Here is a 21,009-nt window from a genome sequence, read left to right on the forward strand (position 1 = left end):
AGATTCTCTCTCCACATTATACAATGCAATCAGGTTATGCTGGGAGATTTTAGCTCTGAAGGCTGCAGAATGGTTATGTTTTACAGAATCACAATACATAAGTGCAGTACCCAGACAGTTTTTTTTATCTCTGGTAAAGTTCATTAACCCGACTACATCCAGCTTTTCAGGTAGCAGATACCCACCAAGGAGGCCTCCCTGGTCCAGCAGCAACTCTCCCCATTACTACGTGACTCCAGTTATTTATGGGCCGGGTTCTGTTTGGAGCCTGTAATATAACATCTTATAACAGCCCGGGGGAGCAAATGACTGCGGTAAGCTTCCAGCTGCTCGCTAGCTTCCATTATTAATGCGGATATGTGACAGGTATGTCCTGTGACACGGGCCAGGGATGTTTCCATCTCACGGGATCTACGAGCTAGTACTCATGTCTCAAGGAGTGTAAAGGAAGGCTTCGCCATTGCTTCCATCGCCCTAGATCTGGCATCTTTGTGAAAATGTGTCGATTTCAGTTATTTTTCAGATTTTTATTTATATAATAAGCATTTAAAAACACCAACAAGTTGCTGTTGATGGATCTTCTATCATTGCTATGTTGTCTACTTTTAGTACTTTGCTTGCAAAATGGTGTCCTGCTGCAGGTCCCGCTGTCAAGGCGATTCTCAAAAGTCCAAACTGAACACTATAATAAAAGTAGCTGACAGACGTGGCTATCCTTGTTGGTGGTGTCCATGACGCAACAGAACAGGGGAGCACGTTTACAAAGAACAGTGTTTTATGCTGTTTTTTTCCACTTGCGCAGCTGGAGGATTCCTCTGCCAGAGGATTAGCCTCACTCATGACTAGGCATAAATTAGGCTAATCTAAGGCTGAAAAACCACACCAACCATCGTGTATGGCCGTTTCCAGACGTACATGTTAGTAAATTTGCTCCACCCCCGTCCTGATCAACTGTTGAAAACTTGTGACTATTTTGACGACTAAATTAGTTAAAAGCCTCTTGATAAATGGCCACCATTGTGTTCTCCACTGAGATTTACATTTCAAGACTATGGGAGTCATTTATCAAACTGGTGTAAAGTAGAACTGGCTTAGTTGCCCGTAGCAACCAATCAGATTCCACCTTTCATTTTGGACAGCTCCTTTGGAAAATGAAAGGTGGAATCTGATTGGTTGCTATATGCAACTAAGCCAGTTCTACACCAGTTTGATAAATGACCCCCTATATCTCAAGGACCACAAAGCTGAAGCTTATGGACTAAGGCCATACCGGGAGTTGTAGTTTTGCATTGCTGTCGAGCCACCTATGTTGTTAGGCTGTCCAGGGATTACTATGTTGTATGCCGGGCCAAGCCAAACCTTCACCCCATCTGGAAAATGGGGGGCCCCCAGTAAAGTCACTCTTTGGCAGGAAAATGGGTGAGAGAACATCTTCAATCTCTTGTAATTTAGAAATCATTCTGTCTTTAGTTGTGTTTCAGACTCCAACAGACATTGCAGCTATGTTGGAGTCGTGAAGATGAGGGTGAGCATCCTACGGGGTGGTGATATTTCATGTTGGTCTAGCACCCTCGAGCTGAAATATTTTGGGAAATTGTGTAAATTCTAATCTTATTACGGCACGGCGGAGTCTTTGAGGTACACTGTGCAGTTTTCATGTTTCCACTGCTCCCGCGTCGGTTTCACATTCCCCTATTTGGGTCTCCTGTGTGTTCTGTTTATTATGTAAGCCCAACGCTAACAGATCTGCATCAACAGAATTGAGGACAAGAATAGGACATGTTCTATTTTTTTTGCGGAGCCGTGGCCCGGAAGTTCGGGGCCACCTTCCAGAAATGCGGATGTGGAGAGCACATAGTGTGCTCTCCGGATCCATTCCTGCCCCATTGAGAGTGAATGGGTCCGCACCCGTTTCCGATATTGCGGAACAGATGCAGACCCATTTGCGGACGTATGAATAGACCCTTAGACTGCTTGTCAGATGCAAGTCTCCTTTAAATGCATAACACACTACAGTCAGGTTAACTGGACATATTATTATAAGTACCTTTAGTAAAAGAACAATATGAACAGAATATAGATCCTGTATGAGACACCAGTAAGTACCTGTTTTGTCACGTCGAGAACATCAATCTGTGGAATATTCAATGGCATCGTACATGGTTTATTTCAGCTGACAGCAGCACTAACTCACCACTGACATACTGTAATTAAACACAGTGTGAAATATGTCCTCCATGAAGTGCCCCCTGAGGAAGGCAGGCTCGAAACAAACTAAAACAATCCTATACACGACCTGGCGCTCAGGGAATGTCAGATTTTACCCGTACAGTTGTTGCCAATTTGGCACTGTTAAATGGGCACTATGCTTAACACTAAAATGTGGGCACTGAAGCAAATATGAAAGGGATTATCCGGGAGTATAATACTGATGACCTATCCTCAGATGTTTGAAGAGGCCGCAGGGCTCAGTTGATGCCGCGGCCTCTTTCTAGGACTGTGATGTCACGTTTATCTGTCACATGGCCTGGGCACAGCCCACTCCTATAAAATGTACAGCGCTGTGTGCTTGGCATTCTAAGAGGATGTCATAGCACTCAAAGGAGCACTATGACCTCTTCAAAAGCTTGGCAGGCGTGCCAGGAGTCAGACCTTCACTAATCTGATAGTGATAACTTTTCCTGAGGATAGGTTATCAGTATTCAACTCTGAAAATCTGTTTAAAAGCTAGTATCATTCACGCACTATAGTAGTTACTATTATATGGGCACTGTGCTGTCTTAAATGTGGCTTCTGAACAAGAATTCATTATTGTATTCTGTTAGTTCTGTTAACCACTATACTTAGTGTACTTTGCTGCCCTCTAGTGGCCATTGTTATATTTGATTTTATGAAGTTATCTATGTTGTAATTCATTATGTTATTTATCCTGTAACTCCTCGCCCTCTGTGAGCTCACATCCCGCATCCTACAGTCTTTTCCAATTTGTTAGTCATGCTGGAGAGAGGATTTTTTTGGCCTCTATCATCATTTCTCAAGGCACATTCAATAAATTACCTAAAGGCATATCCATTGCGTCTCCCTCACTGGAATTCTACATGAAACTGGTGTCAATAGGGGAATGATTAAACCATCTTCCACTGCTTGTACAAGACATTGAATCTCACACTCTCGCGTACATCGGTGGCAGAATAGTTAAAGGAAACCTAAGTCTACAGTGTTTGCAGGTACATCCATGGTCTATGAGCAAGCTAAAGTTTCATCTTAATGAGAACAGTACCTTTCTGAGCAAAAGCGTAACATATCCACAAAAAGCTCTGTGGATTCCTATGTCACTGGAGCAAAGCAAATGCATCATGTTTCTGACAACTCGGGTGTCCAAGCTTATTTTGTAGACCAAAATGTTGAATCTAAACATGTGATCAGACCGACACAAAAGATAAGAGAGAACTTTAAGGCAACAAAAGAGGAGTTTCACAATAACCTAACTGACATATGGAAAAGAGCTAAGGGGTATCCCGGTTATATCAAGTTATCCCCATTCCTGTGGGAGGATAACTATTAGATCGGTTGGGACCTACCACTGGGACCCACAGATCAAGAGCATGGAGGCCCTAAACCCCATGAAGCCTTCCTCAAATGAATGGACCTGGTCGGAAATGTGCACGACTGCTCCATTGATTTCTATGGGAAATCTGTACATAGCTGATTACTGTGCCTTTACTAAGAAAGAAGCAGAGGTAAGGGCCATAACAGCATTGAAAGACGCAGAGGTAAGAGTAATGATGGCACACATGGCGTCAGAGGCAGAAGTCCAATGAAAAATTCTCCAAGTGGAAAAAGAAGAGGTGAACTGAAAGTCATGAACAAGCATTACACCAAGATACTGATCTGGACTGCATCATCCCAAGAGAAGTTGAAGACCCAGCTGATGGCACTACTGATTACGTGATAAAGCAATCATCACCTCATGCCAGCAGCATTGATCTAATGCTTAAAAAAAAGAAACTTCCAAGTTGCACATGCCAGAACCAATTCCAGTTAAGAAGTGTCGGAAAACTCCTTTAACCACCTCCTAAGCTGAGGTGTCTGCTGTTGTCAACTCAAGGCCCAGTTTTCCTGTATCCAGAATCCCCTGGTATTCTTCCTCCAGCGACTCTTCTCACTCAGAAACTTGGAATTGTCCCGAACCACCAGGAGAATCTACATCCTCCACAGAAAAAAAACAACTAAAAGCTAAAACTTACCTGTGTCCGGGACGGTGAGGCAGGCGCGCATACTTCACTGTCCTGCGTCTCGGCACAGGCGCGCCATGTAGTCATCGCGCACACCTGGGCCGGGATTTTACTACCACATAGGCCTGAAGCCTATGGCGGTGATCGGCAGCGGGGCAGGGAACTATGCGCCCCTGTGCCCCGCCGCAGTATGTGGGCGTTCGGGTCGACATTGGGCCCCCCAGCGATGTCAAGCCCGGGGCTGCCAACCCAAATGCTCCTATTATAATCCACAATTGCTCATGGGGCTTATTTTAAACATATTTCCTAATGAAGATGGCAAGGTTTGTGAGATAGAAGTTACAGTACCATTGCAAAATAAGGTGACTCCAAATATTTCATCAGGCCTATATCCAAGGTTGTCTTGATCTTATCTAAAGAGGAGTAATTCTGTCAAGCCAGAAGGAAGAACTTTAGGTCAACTTAGGTGTTTTTTCTTGCTTATGTATCTAGAACCTTAACTACTGGGCAACAGCTAGCCTAGTGTGCCTTCCCCATACACAGATGTTACCCTTTTGATTATATCAATAAAAGTTGCCTACAGTTGTAGAACCTTTACTGAACATCAGAAAGACATTACTGCTTAATGTCAGTTCATTTAGTGAAATCCAGTAAATTACCTGATTGTCAGACATGAATCACAGAGCTGTAGAGAGCATTTTCCTTTGACCTCTTTCATAATTTCTCATGGTACATTTAATAAATTACCTAAAGACATATCCATTGTGTCTCTCTCACTGGAATTCTACATGCAACTAATGTTGCTATGGAATTATTATAGCGAGTTCACCATCTTCCAATGCCACTCAGACTTCTCTCACGTACTGTACATCAGTGGCAGAATAGGCACAGTGATTGGCAGCATTATATAGCCCTATTAATGCTGTCACTATTATATTGCCACTGATATTACTAGTTCTACTTATCTTACTGGTTCTATTATTTGATCACTATGGCTGGTATTATTGGCAATGATATTCAGCACTGTATGGCCCTATTATTTAGAGCAGGGTTGCAAATCCTTTTCTGGTCTGAGGGCCACATTCTCAGACAAAACTTAAATGGGTATTACCATATGAGAAATGTATGGCATATCAAAAGTATGTACCATATATATGTGAAAGGTGGATGTCCTGCAAGTGCAACTAGAACCTATCGGGAAATGGGGGGCCCCTTCTCTCTCGTTTGTATTCCATAAATGAAGAGACCATCCATGCAGGTGGCTACCTCGCCTGCAGATTATGTAAGTTGCTAAATTAGTAAAATGTCTCATTACTCCCATAAATTACAATGGAGATAGCTGCACATATGCATGGGCACCCTTGTGACCAGATGATTTAGGGCTGCACAGAACAGTATAGCGGGATGCATGTGGCACCCAGGATGCAGGTTATGCACCCCTGGTTCGGGGCTGTAAAACAATACTATCTAGACACTATGGGACACTATTATTTGGGCACGGTCTTACATTATTATGGGCCAAGTCGACCATTTGAAGACTTTGTGGGCCGTTATTTGTGCTGTTATTTGGGCAGTATCTTTGAGGGGTATATTATATGCCAATATTGAAGTCTGCTAACAGTTTACAACATACGCAGCAATCTGATTAGGATTTTTTCCTTTAGTTTCTTGTGGAATCGGAAAAATGTTCTCTGTTGAGAGAAAACTGTAATCAATGTCACAAGTCAACGACCTGTATATAATAACAGGTTAGACGGATGGAAGGGTGAGGAATTCCAAGCACTCCATAGTGGGGGTCAAGTCAATCACTATGGGATCCAGATACATTGCAATTAGTTGTTTGCCAGGCAAAAAAGACATATGTTGGGCAAGTGGTGGGACACTAAGGGACCTACCTGGTGGATAAAACACACAGAGAACTTGTAACTTCATTGTACAGCTGGAAAAACAGTATGGGGAAGACGACGCGCTGGGCAGACATGCAGGGACAGGCTTACACTGGAATGTTCAGGACTCGGGGCTACTAGTCCCATATTAGGAGGCATTCCTTCTCCTGGTGTTCGAGTACAACATAATAAAGGGTTTCATGCAAGGGTCTCTGTCTGGGACCAGTTAAAACTATTTGGCTTGTTCACCTATGGGCTGCAGGTTCTGGTATGGCTGAAGATGCAGCATCGGTGTCATGCTGCTCGTCAATCAGCGGCAAATTCCCTAGTGAGCTGCCAAAACATTTGAGAGATGCTGCTAACCTATGCCACCACCTGCTCCACATACAGGGCTTAGTCTTTTTACATGTTAAAGGGGTCTTGAGTACTGGGCAAAACAACTGTATGGTTAAAGAACTGGGCAAATGCAGTGGGCCCCTGTAGGAGCCAATGTTGAGGATGGGAGTGGTAGTGGTCCTGATGCAGTGCTGTAGTATCGCAGTGTTTGGGTCCGCTGCAGTGAAAGCTATAGCACTGAAGAATTAGGCCAGAGTTGAATGTAACAAAGTCCTTTTTACTAAGTGCAATGTAGGAAAATGTATTACCACTATTCACATTAGGCACCACAAGGTAAAGTGCAAATATATAACTAAGAACACCAGTCAAAATGGCACACTGCAGCCAATTATTGAAATAAATACCATCTTTATTGTTGTCCTCTCCTCTCTGTTCCTAGACAGGAACTCCCCTCTCTTGGAAGGAAGCAGGACCAGACTACTAGAGTTGTTGCGAATCCAAATTTTTGATTCGATTTCGATACCATAAAAAAAGTATTGTGATACTCGATACCACGCAGAAAAAAATAAACCAAAAAAGCCACGTGCATTCCTCATTTTAAAAAAATGGCGAATCGTGCAGTTTTCTTTTTTTTCTGTTCCGGCGTTCATCGCATAGATTTTTTTCTATTTTAATAGTTTGGACTTTTCATACGTGGCGATATGTGATATGTTTATTTATTTATTGTTTATATATTTTATATGTAATTTATACTTAATATTTTGGTGTTTTATTTAACTTTTTTTTTTTTTTTTACTTTTTATTTATTTTTATTTTTTTACTTTTTATTTAATAACTATTTCCCCCCTTAGGGGCTAGAACCTGGGATTTTTTCATCCCTTGTCCTATTCACCCTGATAGAGCTCTATCAGGGTGAATAGGACTTCACACTGTCCCTGCTGCTCTGTGCACACAGCATCAGGGATGTTACCATGGCAGCCAGGGCTTCAGTAGCATCCTGGCTGCCATGGTAACCGATCGGAGCCCCAGGATTACACTGCTGGGGCTCCGATCAGAAGCTGCTACTGCACCACCAATGAGAAGGGGAGAAGGGACCCTGTGGCCACTGCCACCAATGATTTTAATATTGGGGGGATTGAGGGGGGGGGGGGGGCGCTGTGCCACCAATGCTTCTAATACTGGGAGGGAAGGGGGGCGGGCGCACTGCGCCACCAATGATAATTAACCTTTAATACAGGAGGTGGATACTGGCAGCAAATCAGCGGCAGTTAACCCCTCAGGTGCCGCACCTGAGGGGTTAACTGCCTCTGATCGCAGCTCCCTGTCAGAGGCAGGGTGCCGGCAATGTGATTCTGCTGCCGGCACCCGCTTCCTGTATTAAAAGTTAAAGACTATCTTTCGTGGGTCCGGACTTAGTTAAAGCAAACCTTTCACCTGCATTTCACTTAATAAACTATCAAAAGTACCTTATAGATCATCCTCATTGTGTTATCATACAGTCTTGTCCCGCTTTTCTGCCATGTATATGCATGAAATAAAATCGCCTTATAAAGTACTCTTCTCCAGCTCCACAAGTCACGATCGAAGTCAAGGGGGTAGCCCTTCCCTCACTCCAGGCTGTAACTCCCCTGCCCTAACCCCGCCTCTATGCAGTCTAATTGACACCCGGCTCAGTCACCGGGACCGCGCTTGTACAGGCAGCGCATGCGCCGTCGGCCTCAGTAGCAGCGCGATCCCGTCTATCGCGCGGACTCAAGCGCGATCCTGTAATTCAGTTACAGGATCGTGCTTGAGTCCGCGCGATAGACGGGATCACGCTGCTACTGAGGCCGGCGGCCCATGCGCCGCCTGTACAAGCGCGGTCCCGGCGACTGAGCCGGGTGTCAATTAGACGGCAGCTAGAATTGTATTATGATGACCCATTGCTAAATGTCTGAGAAGATTTTCGGGGCATATGTGTCATTCTATATTCCTGCAGAATGGATATAAACTGCTGTGCTGTCCATTTTCAAGGGTATCTAGAAGCACATATTCACATGGTTTGAGAAATCATGAAATAAAACTGGTACAAAAACAGCTAGGCAAAAATGTCAAGTGACCATTCTAGAGCATCTCCTACCTGACCACCTTGGTGCCGTTCCTCATAACCTGCATATCCACCATACAGCCACCATCCACATATGCTGCCAGGTTCAGCTCCGAGAACTCAGCCTACAAAAAGAAATATATATTTAGTTGATTTGATTTATATCTGTTCCTGGGAAAGTTGGGTGACAAACAATATAGCTGTTATTACAACCTCCAAGTGGTTGCCCCTAGTTTTCAGTATCTTAAATGGTGAATTTCTTGCCATGTAATAGTTATGCACAACTAGGCAGATGTCCTGCTCAGGATTCTAGGAAAGCTGGGTAACAAACCTTTTGGTGGCCGTAATGGCGTAAATATTAGTTGTCACTCAGCTTTCCCAGGTGTAGTTTAAACCAAGAAGAAGCTGACAAGAAGTTGTAACAAAAAGGAACTTAAATTTACTGCAAAAAATGTGGGAATTTCTCATCAAAATGAGAAATACATGTCACCCCTAAGGGACGCTGAATAATAGGCTCTGTCCGGTTACAGCTGCTCAGCATTCACAGGAAAGGCAAGTGTTTAACCTGGTAGGAGGGTTTCCTGATGGCTGCTAAATTTATCCATTTCAGAATTTTTTTTCCGGTTCCAGCAGTTTCTGTGGAGAATCATATACAGCGACAGACGGCGCTGGACGGCTTCACATGTCAACACCATCACTATAAACTATCCAACCTGATCAAAGGCGACGGCTGCACCACAGGCGACTGGAAAGTGCTCCACTTAGATTTCTGAGAGGTTTGATCAAATTACAATACAGAGATTCAGAGTCACTGACTGATTAGACTCAATTGGTTGATTCATGAGAAGCAATAATTAGAAAAAATCTGCTGGACCTAAAATTATTGAATTACAGTCAGCTAATCATATGAAGGAAACTTGTCTTTATTTCTATAAAAGAGCAGGTCCAGTCACTGTAAGAGGAGCTCTCTATTATAATACTGCCCCTATATACAAGAATATAACTACTATAATACTGTCCCTATGTACAAGAATATAACTACTATAATATTGCCCCTATGTACTAGTATGTAACTACTATAATACTGCCCCTATGTACAAGAATATATCTGCTATAATACTGTACCTATATACAAGAATATAACTACTATAATGCTGCCCCTATGTACGAGAATATATCTATTATAATACTGCCCTATATACAAGAATATAACTACTATAATACTGCCCCTATGTACAAGTATGTAACTACTATAATACTGCCCCCTATGTACAAGAATATAACTACTATAATATGCACCTATGTACAAGAATATAACTATTATAATACTGCTCCTAATATACAAGAATATACCTACCATAATACTACCTCCTATGTACAAGAATATAACTACTGTAATATTACCCCTATAGAGGAGAATAAGACTATTATTATACTGCCCCCCATGTAAAAGAATATAGCTACTATAATACTGCTCCTATGTACAGCAATATAACAATTATAATATTGTACCCTATATACAAGAATATAACTACTGTAATACTACCCTTAGAGGGGAGAATATGACTATTATAATACTAACTCCTATGTACAAGAATATAACTATTATAATACTGCTCCTAATATACAAGAATATACCTACCATAATACTACCTCCTATATACAAGAATATAATTACCATAATGCTGTCCACTATGTATAAGAATATAACTACTGTAATACTACCCCTATAGGGGAGAATATAACTATTATAATACTGCCCCCTATGTACAAGAATATAACTACTATAATATTGGCCCCTATGTACAAGAATCTAACTACTATAGCAGCGGCCTTTGCGGACGATCTGCTTGTTCTAACATCCAACCCCACAACCTCCTTCCCAGAACTAGTGAGAATTTTTGAAGAATTAGTTTTTTTGTCCAATTTCAAGATAAATTACAGTAAATCACAAGCGCTTAACATAACGTGCCCTCGAAATATGGTCCTAGAACTCCAACGTACCAACCCATTCACATGGGCACTCCATACAGTATCTCGGCGTTCATATCTCGGCCAACCCATCTGATCTATTCAGCTTAAACTACGCCCCGCTCCTGAAAGACATACGTCAGCACCTACAGACAGTGAAGCTCCCATTTGTCTCATGGATGGGCAGAAAAAACTATTTAAAGGCCTGCATTGTCCCCAAATTCATTTACCTCATACAAACGTTACCTATCTGGCTGCCAAATTCCTATTTTAATGATATCAAAAGAATCTTCTCCTCCTTCGTTTGGAAGTGTAAAAAAGCTAGAGTAGCCTACTCAACCCTAACAAGGGAAAGGAGGTTTGGGGGTTTGGACTGCCAGATATTCGCCTTTATTACAAGGCTACCCAAGTGATCAGGGGATTGGACATACTAGCTGGGGAGCCGGCGTCAATGTGCGCCCATCTGGAAGCCGCCACCCTTACTTACAGAGAAAAACTCGCCTTATGGGGGGTTCGCCCCTGCCTACATAATTCCACAAATATATTGTTTATGTGGAAAGCGGTACTAGCGGAATGGTCTAAGCTGTTCACTGCCAAAGAACTGAGATTCCCGCACACTCGTCTCCCTCTATCTTTGTTACAAGCACATATACACAGAGACATACTTGATGCTTCAGGCATCTGGTCACTTCTTCATAACCACTCACTTGATAGTATTAGAAACCAAAACGGGGAGCTCGATTGGTCGTCAATACTGGATACACCTCTAGTGAATAAAGCGTCTTTCCTGCAGATACTAGGCTTTCGTAAGGACATTAAGAAACTCAAGATGCCCCCCCCCCCATAATACCCTACCAACGTGGCTTGAAGAACTTGTGGGGATACCCTTCCCTGCTTCAAAAGCTTTATCTAAAATGTACAAGCTCCTTCTCTCAGCCGCTCCGCCAACCATGTCGCATCTCACTGCATGGGAAATGGAGCTTTCGACAAAATTTTCGGCTCCTGAAAAAGCAGCCATTCTAACTAACTCACATGGCTTCTCACGCTGTGTAATTGTGCAAGAGAACTCCTTCAAACTCACGACCAGATGGTATAAAACACCGGTATTTCTTCACAAATTAAACCCTTCCATACCTGATGTGTGTTGGAGGTGTGGCACTGAACCGGGATCACTGTCCCACATTTGGTGGAGCTGTCATAACATACGCCCCTTCTGGCTCCAAGTTGAAAATACTATTAACCAGGTATGCTCTCCACAACATCCATTGGTATTGGATCCTAAATTAGTACTACTCTGGTGCCCAAACCAAACCTTTACCCCGTCAAAATCTAATTTACCCACGATGCTACTCACGGCGGCTAGACTACTTGTTCCGCTCGAATGGAAATCAGATAGACCCCCGTCACAAGTGGAATGGTTGGCTAAGGTGGACCAGGTATACCGCCTAGAAGAGTTAGCGGCCTGGGAAATGGGAAATCGCCAGAAATTCCTAAAGGTCTGGCAACCCTGGAAGCTTTTTCGTGGCTTTGCTTGATCATCTGAGCTTTCCAACTCTTTCACAGCGACCCCCCCCCCCCTTTCCCCCTTGCATGTGCCCTATATGTTAGTCTACATGTTGTCTGCTGTCTGCCCTTGTCTACATGTCATTGTGATTCCTAGGAACACCTTTTTGGCCATATCAGAGGCCTGTCAAATGTTTGGTTCCTAACGTCCTTTTTGTCACATGATTTTATATAAGTCTTTATTTCACACAAATGTTGATATTCATGTGCTTACTATTTGATGATGTGATTATCCAAACATTACCTGTACTTGTGATGAAGCAATTTATTTCTTCTTGTACTATTTCGCTGATGTTTAATAAAAAGAAAATTGGCAAAGAATATAACTACTATAATACTGCCTCCTACGTACAAGAATAGAATTATTATAATACTGCCCCCTACGTACAAGAATATAACGACTTTAATACAGTCCTCTATGTACAAGAATATAATTAGTATAATACTGCCCCTCTATGTACCAGAATATAACTACTATACTACTGCCCCCTATAGACAAGAACACTGGTAGCTGAAAACAATTACCAGAATACATCTTCTCTTGGCCTGCTCCTGGGAAAAACACATGCTTCCCATCCACACAGATTGTGTCATTGGCGGTTGCTGCCATTTAAATAACCAAGAGACACATCAGAATCCTGGCAATGGTACAACGGTAAAAATAAGAATTCACTGAAAACCACAGGCCCCATAAGGCCATATGTAACTCTTTCCAGGAACTCCCTGGAGCAAGGACACTAGCAAAGGGCCTCATCTGCTTCTGATTTCTGTCTGGAGTACTTAGAGAAAAGCTAAGGCTTGGGCTATACATTGGAAGCAATGTCATTGAGGATCATTTATAAAACTCTGACGCCGATCTTTTTTGGTGTTTCCCCTTTATACTGTGCCATCCTGAGTTCCCCCATCAACAGCTCCAGTCAACATGCCCCACTTTTATTTCAGATGAAGTTAGAAGAAAGGTTTGGGCTAACTAGTCTGATGTTTCACCAATAGATGGCAACGTTCAGGTCACTTGTGTTGACACAGCCAGTTTAGCACTGCTGACCATGCTGTTTGAAGAAGAGAGCCTTTCATCTCTCCACAGGGTCAGAACTGAAAATGGATACCCCAATATGTACCCCAGCCCATTTCTAGCCTCTGTTGGGTCATCTCAAATACTTCAAAGACTTCCTTAAAAATACAGATGGGGATTCATCTTAATTTGTTTCATTTCTTAAAGGAATTATCCCATGATTAACATAAAAAAAATCATATAGTACATGACAATAGCTTTCTAACAAAGCTAGAACCAGCCCTGTACCTCACATGGATCCAGAGATCTCTCCAATCATTGCTCCAATTGTTCTGCTAGATTTATTTCAAGCTGGCCGCTCAGGGGCATGTCCTTTATCAGGGAGCATATCCTTTCTGCTATAATACAGAGGGTGTTTCCTTTCTCAGGTGGTGTGCCCTCTCTGCTACAGCTCTCTTCCTGTATCTGTCAAAGCTGGCTGGTGGCAGTTGAAGGTTGGAACTTAGCATGTGCATCCACATTTAGGCCTCTTTCACACGACCCTTTTTTCCCCCCCGTTTACGGGCTGTTTTTTGTGTTCCGTATACGGAACCATTTATTTCAATGGTTCCGCAAAAATAAACTGAATGTACTCCATATGCATTCTGTTTCCGTATTTCCGTTCCGTTGAAAGATAGAACATGTCCTATTATTGCCCGCAAATCACTTTCCGTAGCTTCATTCAAGTCAATGGGTCGGCCAAAATAACGGAACACATACGGAAATTCATCTATGTCTTCCGTTTCCGTTCCTTTTTTGCGGAACCATCTGAAAATTTTACGCACAGCCCAATTTTTTCTATGTAATTACTGTATACTGTATATGCCACATGTAAAAACGAAAAAAAAACGGAAACAAAAAAAGGAACAACGGATCCGTGAAAAATGGACCGCAAGACACTGAAAAACCCATACGGTCGTGTGCAGGAGGCCTAAATGTGTTCCTGAGGCGGACATGTAAATAAGGAATAAATTAAACAGCAGGTGGCGCTACAGAAATACTTAATTGAATAACTTTTTATTCACATCCGATTACAAAATTATTCAGATCCAGGTGCTTGTTGGAAAAATGTATTTAGTTGGACCTGTTTTTAATGATCTCTTGCAAAGAGATATGGGTGGGGGTTGAATTTATTTAGACCGGTATTTTTTTATACAAAAATACACTGGTGTCAGATGCACCAAATTTATTAAGAGTAACACCTCTTAATTTTGGCGCATCTGTGCAGCAACTGAGATGTTCGCTAGCCAGGAGCAGGTGTAACTTTCTGCTCTAATTTACAGCAGTTTTCTTATTTTATCCTCTCCCGCCAAAAATGTTTGCGGCTTCTTCAAAAATCTGGTGACTTTATAGTGTTACTGATTTGGCTTGATAAATTCCCCCTGTTGAGTTACAGTACATGATAAAAATCTGTCTGCCTAGAGCCACAACTAGGGGACGCTTAGAAGCATACTGCATAGAGTGTGCAATGTATAATGAGTATACACTTAGCTGCTGAGCTCCCCCTAGTGGTGGCTTCCAGCAGACAGAAGATTATCATGAATCTCTGTGGCTCTGCAGGGATTTTAGGCAGCAGTGACACCTAGTGATTGTAGCATCAAGAAAAGCAGGAACCAGCTTGCTCGCCTTGCCGTTGCTGATTTCCACAGTAAATTGATCTTTGCAGAGTAAACACTGGGACGGTATTTGGGCTCCTCTGCAGGAATTCATCACTGTGAAAACAATTTGCATGAAGCTAATCTGATCCATGGTGTGATCTTCCCTTGTAGCATTTGGCCCGCTCCATAGCTGTCTGTCCAAAGTCCCAGAAGTGTAAACAAAGTGATGAATGCACTCACTGATAATCACAATCACCAACAGTAACTGGACTGCATACTTTTCTTATTAAATAACAGGTGCATGATTGGAGTTGTAGTCCTGTTCTCAATTGCTGAAAGCTGGTTTTAAATGCTATGTGAAGGCTTGTGTGTAATGTAATGTGAAGTGTGACCACTCTGATGACTAGTGTACCGTGTAGAGTGAATGCCAGTTTGAAAATGTGTATAACACTACAGTGTAACAAACAGTATACAAGGCAGTGTAAGGGTACTTTCACACTAGCGTTTTTCTTTTCCGGCACTGAGTTCCGTCATAGGGGCTCAATACCGGAAAAGAACTGATCAGGTATATCACCATGCATTCTGAATGGAGAGTAATCCATTCAGGATGCATCAGGATGTCTTCAGTTCAGTCATTTTGATCAGGCAAACGATAAAACCGTAGCATGGGCTCAAATGGGGCATGGTGCCAGACCTATGGGTAGGGCGCCGGACCTGTCAACGAGCTGGATCGAAAAACGCTGCAGTCAATGTTTTTCGATCCAGCAACCACGCTGAAGGGAAACTACATCGCCTGATACAGTATGTGAAGGCACTGATGACATTAAACAATGCAATGTGAAGGCTAGTATACAAGGCAGTGTGCAGTGTGAAGGCTAGTATACAAGGCAGTGTGCAGTATGAAGGCTAGTATACAAGGCAGTGTGCAGGCTAGTATACAAGGCAGTGTGCAGGCTAGTATACAAGGTAGTGTGCAGTATGAAGGCTAGTATACAAGGCAGTGTGCAGCGTGAAGGCTAGTATACAAGGCAGTGTGCAGCGTGAAGGCTAGTATACAAGGCAGTGTGCAGCGTGAAGGCTAGTATACAAGGCAGTGTGCAGCGTGAAGGCTAGTATACAAGGCAGTGTGCAGCGTGAAGGCTAGTATACAAGGCAGTGTGCAGCGTGAAGGCTAGTATACAAGGCAGTGTGCAGTGTGAAGGCTAGTATACAAGGCAGTGTGCAGTGTGAAGGCTCCCGAATGTTAAATCTGTATAGTAATTTTCACTTCCCACCTACCGAGGCGGTCCCACACGCTCAGTTCAGTCTTTCAACTGCCACCAGCCCTATCTACTAGTAGAAGCTGTGCAATTACAGGAGAGAGCTGCAGCAGAAGGGACACATCCCCTGAGATGTGATAGGGAGAATGCTGCATCAGAAAGGACATGCCCCTTGAGCGGACAGCCTGAAATAAATCTAGCAGAACAACTGGAGCAATAAATGGGGAGATCTCTGGATCCATGTGCGGTACAGGGCTGGTTCTGGCTCTGTTAGAAATAGATTGTCTTAGTACATGAAGTCTACATGATTTTTACATTAATGATGGCATAAACCCTTTAATGACTGGCTGTATCCTAGTAAATAATTATATACTCGCTCCATGAAAGCTACATAATCTGCCAGGATCAGGTCACTTGTCTCCTAGAAGTCTGGGGCAGAGCCAGTTATTTGCTAATTATGTTAAGTATTTTATAACTTCCCATATGGCAGTAATAGGGCAGGGCTGTCTAAGGGTTGTATATCACTCTGGCGCCTGGCTTACAGTCCTTCTATAGGTTGTCATCATCTCAGCACATTATGATTTACTCCATTTTTTGCTACCATTGATGAAAATGATTGTTATCTAGCTTCCCTAGTCTCCTGGGCCAGGTTTATAGATAAGTCCCTGAATAAAAAGCAAAGTAGACCCCCCTCACAATCACTGCTAGTCATTTTCTTGTTATATACACCCACATACCACACCGCCCACGGTTACACCGTCTATAAAATACTACCATATAGTACTCAGATATTATGCAATAGTGAAATAATACTCCCTTGAAGACACCACTTAATAGTACCCTGTATTTGCCACATAATACTGCCATATCTGTTACAAATAATACTGCAACTCAGTTCATAGATAATATCACCTCATATCACTACACAAAACTGGATGGTGTTAGTTTACTTCTGGGGTACTTAAAGGGGTTGTCTCACCTCCTTATTTACAGGCTCCCTCGCGGCTCTTGGGGCCTCGGTTCCCTTCTTGCTGGGGGCGGAGCTAAAGGCACAGTGAGCAGGGCAGGGAGGATGCACCCCTGCCCATTTTGCTTGTGCGTGCGCACTCTGAAAATCCTACAGTGGTGGCCGTAACCCCTAGGAACAAGCATGGAATTTGGATCACTATAAAGAGAAATAAGAGGTGACAGAAGTAAATTGGAAAATGGATCTATATTACAGAAACCATCCTAGAACTACAAGGAAGTGATTAAATGGTGATTACTGAGGTCAGACAGCCCCTTTAATGGGGCAAAAGGCAACTGACTGGTTAGTTAACCCCTGCAATTCTCTTAAAAAGTAAATTGCGGGGGGGGGGGGGGGGGGGTTGGAGCCTGGCGTGCTAGGAGATGGCTGCTTGAGTCAGTGCTCCTCTCTTATGTCTCGTTGGCCTTAGCAATCGGAGTCCTCACCTGCCTTTATAATGGGCAAAGTTGGCAGAGAATGATACAGAGAAGCATCTGGTACCCCCAAAAGCTCGCAAACCTGATATTGATATATTTATAAAGAAACGCCATACGGGCCCCTCAGATGGATCACCGAAGATTGCGCCGCTTCCCGGGATGGACTTTGAGCAAAAGGAAGACTCTGGAGATGAAGCTTAGCTGATCTTCACACAACTGGTGGTTCAGGGGACTCAGAACCAATCTCCAGAGCTTTTCTCAGACAGACCATCATGCAAGTTCTCTCTCTGGTCATGGAAGAACTCCAGGAAATTAAGTCTGACTTTGACACATGAGCCAGCGGGTGGACCGCATGGTACATTGGTCTAGAACAACAATGCCAATTGAACACTGCCTTCAAGTATATTGCAGACCAAGAAAACCGAAGCCGGCGCCAAAACCTCCGCATCAAGGGATTGCCAGAAGTAGTTATACCCGACTCTCAGGCCGCAGCATCTTGGCTCCCTCCTAGGCCCAGACCGTGCTCAGGGAATTATCATAGAGCACATACACAGATCTCTGTGCCCTAAACCTGGCACTGGAGACCGACCTAGAGATATTATCTGTCGGCTCCTTAATTACAACGTCACCGCAGACCTTCTCCAGGCTGCCGTCTCCCTGTACTAAGACATCTCTGTCACCACATTAGCGAAAAGACGCGCAATGAGACCCTTATTGGCCTGCCCTACAGATGACTGTTTCCATTTGGGATTGCAATTATGAAAGATGGCAAGCCAATCATTGTTCGAGTCCCAGAGGATCTTCAGGGGGCCTGGTGTAAGTTGGGCCTTCAGCCGATAGAGGTACCTTCCTGGCTCACTATCCCTATGGAAGATGATCTTCCTTCATTACCCGAAGCCGAGAAGTGGAAGTTGGTTTCTCAGAAGACTCGCTCCTCAAGACATCAGAGACAAGCTTCAGAGACTGGGGCCTTCTAAATTTCCTAGACAAGGATCTGTGCTGTTCGAGCTTTGAGTGAGGGCTTGACCAGGGGAGGATTGGGAACTTAAAGTGGACCCGGAAAAAAATACCTAAAAGTGGACCCGGAAAAAAATACCTAAAAGTGGCCCCATGTTGTAGGGGGGGGGGGGGGGGCAACAAAAGTAGGCCGGTCTGCAATACCATAGTGCAATATACCATCCTAGCAAAACCATATATCGCAGAACAGCACAATACACTGCCTTGAAATCTGTCCCTTTGCCCCAAAATCTGTGGTGGCCATGAATAGCTTCCATTTTCTGTGCTTCTCATGTTGTCTCTGATTAAGATATGGAGCAGGTGGCTTAGGAGGTAAAGTGAGGGCCACAGAAGTTGAATTCAGAGTGCATGTGCAGTTGCTGGTAGGGTAAATAGGTACTTCATTCTCACTGCTTTATTATGTACCCAGCCAGTGGCAGAGAGGAGGGCTTAGGCGTCCCCCTGAGGCATCGTCCCACCGGGAAATTTCTCTGTAAGGTCTATGGCCAATCCACCCCTGGGCTTGACTGTGCCTCAGAACTGATCTCAGATGATATCACTTTTCCGCAAAGATCAACCCATGATTGCTCTTCTACAGGAGACTTGTTTTAAGTCTAGCGCTCTTCCATCGCTATTTTGATAGATGGTACCATAGTTGCTATGGCTCCCATGCTTCTAGAGGGTTTTCATTGTCCCTCCGATCTGTCTAAATGGATGATGATGGGAGGTTTCTATTCCTGATCGGCTATGTGGGATCTGTACTGCTTTCCATAGCTAACTTATATGCACCCAATTCTGGTTAGGTTCCTTGGCTGGTGTCCACACTGCGCAAATTTCAAACGTTTGGTAAAGGAACCCTAATTGTAGAAGGTGACTTCAAAATGACTTTGGATTCACTACAGGATTCCTCCACCTCTCGCTTGGTGGTCTCCTTCCGTCACCTTAAACAATTGAAAACTCTCCTAGCTAAGATGCATTTGATAGACACATGGAGGATGCTGCAGCCGAGCGACAAGGACTATACGTTTTATTCCCGGGTCCACAACAACCATCAGAGACTTGACTACTTGCTAGTATCGCAGACCCTCCTAACCTCAGTGTCTAGGGTTGATATAGGCAGCATCACTGTATCCGATCACGCCCCGATGAAGATGAGTTGCAACTTATCAGTTGTAGAGAAAAGGGGTTATTTTTGGAGAATAAATGAGACCTTGCTAGGCAGTGAGGAGATGCTGACAAATTTCTGTTCTAAACTTGCTTTTTATTTTCAGACCAATGATACTGGAGAAGTCCCTTTCCCTATATTTTGGGAAACTCACAAGGCTTATCCGCTGAGAGTTTATTACCCTAGGGTCCCGACTTAAAAAATAGGCAGCTGGAATTGTTGTTAGCTCAAATTTCGGCACTGGAGAGAATAGAGAAGAGATCTGCTGCAGTCCACCACAAAGACGACTTGAGGAAGCTTCATTCACAGTTGAAATCTCTGCTTCACGCCCGTATTGCTAAAAATTTGATGTATGCTAAACAAAAGATTTACACCCTTGGGGATAGAGGGAGTAAATACATGGTGGCTTTGGTTATATTCGCAAAGCCCTCTACTCTCATAGATTGTGTAAGCTCCGATACTGGCATCCTCGTCACTAAGACAGAGTAGATAGCCGCACAGTTTAGAGCTTATTACAGTTCTCTTTATAATCTTACAGCTAATGAAACAACTTCTGTCGAGTATCCAGTCCTTTCTTAACTCACTCTCCCTGAATACGAGTGACACCACTAAGTGCTGGAGATCAGAATAGCTTTACAGTCGAACCCTTCGGGCAAAAGTCTGGGGACAGATGGCCTCCCTGTCTTGTACTTTAAAAAGTTATTTTCTGTTTTGGCCTCTTATTTCCAAAAGCTATGTCATTGTCTGCAAAATGGCTCCTCATTGCCCCTACTGGCACTTGAAGCACATGTTTCGGTGTTGGCCAAGGAGGAAAAGCATCAGACTCTTTGCAGTAGCTACCTGTTTGTTCTTTGTATGGAGCCCCCGATTCAAGCTACCCGTCAACAAAAACATATCCAAGGGCTTTCCAACCCCCCCCCCCCCCATAAAACTCACACTGCGGCTGCATACGCAGATTATTTCCTCTTCTTTGTTAATAACCCTACTGAAGCCTTCCCTCATTCTCCATATTCTCTCATTACTAAATGAATTATGCCAAATCCACTGTGCTTAATATTTTTTTATCACCCCCTGAAGCTATCGCCCAAACCCTGGCCCCCTTTGCTTGGCTTCCACATATCACATATTTGGGAGTCTGTTTATCTCAGGACCTCTCCTCTATTTACTCCCTTAAATTATCAACCCTTTTTAGCCTCAGTCTCTGCCCAACTCCAGGCTATTAGAGCCCCTTAGGCTACTTTCACACTAGCGTTTTCAATTCCGCTATTGAGATCTGTCAGAGGATCTCAATAGCGGAAGAAAATGCTTCAGTTTTGTCCCCATTCATTGTCGATGGGGACAAAACTGAACTGAACGAAACGGAATGCACCAAAATGTATTCCGTTCGGTTGTGCACCCATCGCGGACAGAATAACGCTGC

The 21,009-nt window shown here is 43.5% G+C and overlaps 1 protein-coding gene across 2 annotated transcripts in view; it reads right to left on the reverse strand.

Moving 5' to 3' along the window:
- Positions 1 to 21,009, reverse strand: part of SYN3 (synapsin III) — a 333,478-nt gene that overhangs the window by 197,901 nt on the left and 114,568 nt on the right. For both annotated transcript variants that reach the window (XM_044281210.1, XM_044281211.1), the window contains one exon: positions 8,577 to 8,668. In XM_044281210.1, the coding sequence (XP_044137145.1) occupies positions 8,577 to 8,668 (92 nt within the window). The remainder of the gene's footprint in view (positions 1 to 8,576; positions 8,669 to 21,009) is intronic.

Source organism: Bufo gargarizans, chromosome 2 (assembly GCF_014858855.1).
Source record: "Bufo gargarizans isolate SCDJY-AF-19 chromosome 2, ASM1485885v1, whole genome shotgun sequence".
Lineage (NCBI taxonomy): Eukaryota > Metazoa > Chordata > Amphibia > Anura > Bufonidae > Bufo > Bufo gargarizans.